The sequence below is a fragment of the Nannospalax galili genome, unplaced genomic scaffold (genome assembly GCF_000622305.1).
Source record: "Nannospalax galili isolate Female #2095 unplaced genomic scaffold, S.galili_v1.0 scaffold247, whole genome shotgun sequence".
Classification (NCBI taxonomy): Eukaryota; Metazoa; Chordata; class Mammalia; order Rodentia; family Spalacidae; genus Nannospalax; species Nannospalax galili.
In genome coordinates, this window is record NW_008356952.1 from 960029 (window position 1) to 961549 (window position 1521).

The 1521-nt window shown below is 39.5% G+C and overlaps 1 protein-coding gene across 1 annotated transcript in view; it reads right to left on the reverse strand.

Annotated features, from left to right (window-relative positions):
* Nucleotides 1–938: 938 nt before the first annotated feature.
* The window catches only part of Cpa6 (carboxypeptidase A6), a 339815-nt gene continuing 339232 nt past the window's right edge, over nt 939–1521 (reverse strand). The window contains exon 11 of the mRNA XM_008854783.2: nt 939–1508. Within this exon, the coding sequence (XP_008853005.1) occupies nt 1321–1508 (188 nt within the window). The 3' untranslated portion in view covers nt 939–1320. The remainder of the gene's footprint in view (nt 1509–1521) is intronic.

Genomic DNA, 1521 nt, shown 5'->3' on the forward strand with positions numbered 1-1521 from the left:
ATGTTATCTTTCTAAGCCCCAGTTTCCTCATTTGAAATATGTATTGTGAGGAACAAATTAGATTATTAGTATAACGCTCCTAGCTCTGTGGGTGGCACCTGTGGCTAATACTCACTTTTATTTTATTTTTCAGTATTGGAGATTGAACCCAAGGCCTCACACATGCCAGACAAGTGCCTTACCATTTAGCTACCCCCCTAGATCTCATTGTACTTTTTATTTTGAGACAGAGTTTCACTAAGTTGCCTTGAACTTACTCTCTAGCCCAGGCAGGACTTGATCCTGAGGTCCTCCTGCCTCAGTGTCATGAGTAGCCTAGATTATATGCCTTTGCCACCATGCCTTGTTTAATTAAGATTAAAAAAATTCCAGGTGGGATTCTCAGAATCTGAAAATAAATAGCCCTACTTTGCTGGTTTCTTCCTTTGACAACCTCATATATATAGTATTATATTATATTCACCCCCATTTCCCTCTTGTTCCCTTCCCACTCCCCCAGACTCTTTCTTTCCCACATGTCCCCCTCCTACTTGCAGTTTTTAGTTTTTATAACCCAGAGTTTAATTAGGCTTGTTTGCTTCCATGCGCACCAGTGTGAGGTTATTTACTGGATCATAGGCAACTTGCCAATGGCTATATACCTGAAGAAAAATGGCTCCCCCTCTCCTAGAAGCCATTAACTGCAGTAGCTCCTCAGCTAAGGGTGGGCCTCATGAGCTGCTCCCCCATTCATGATGATGGACTGTTGCCAGGCTCCATCTTGTGCTGGTAGCCATTGCTGCTCTGAGTTCATGAGTGCAATGTTTTTTGCTGTATTTTTAATAGGTGTATGTGGGACACTGAACTGAGAGGTTGACTGTGAGGTGAGGATAGTGGGAGGTCTTGAAAACATATATTTATTAAGAAATACAGTTAATTCTTTCCATTTCAATTAAGAACCAAGTAATTAAACATTACTGGTAGCCTGGATCTTAATTAAGGGCATGGAGGTTTATTAATGGGAAATCCTCAATTAATTTGTACATTTCTTGTGACAAAGGAATTTGAAAACACCCCCTCCTTCCTGTAATCAAATAAGACTCTAAAGGGATATAAACTTGATTTTTTTCTAATGGCAAAGTACACTATGCCCTAATTTTAAAAAACAATTTTATATTGTTAGAAAGTATGTAATTTTATGAAAAAAGTCTTTTAAAGTCCATAGATACATCTAGTCTAAACAGTTACTCTTGTTCTTAAAGACAATTTGCCACCTAGTGCCAAGCAGTCTTTGGTTAGAATCAACTTTCTTGGGGTTGGTAGACCATACACTCAGCCCTCTCAGGGACACTTCTTCAACAGGTGCACAGTGATGTTCTTTACAGCCAGCATGGTCTCTGTACAGGTGGGTTTGATGAGCATCTCTGGCAGTAAAAATCCAAAATGCCCTGTGTCACGTAGTTCAAAAGCAAATGCATAGGGTATTCCATTTTTGTAAGCCCAGTCCATTGAGTTGCCAGAGCTTATATCTAAAAGTAAAAA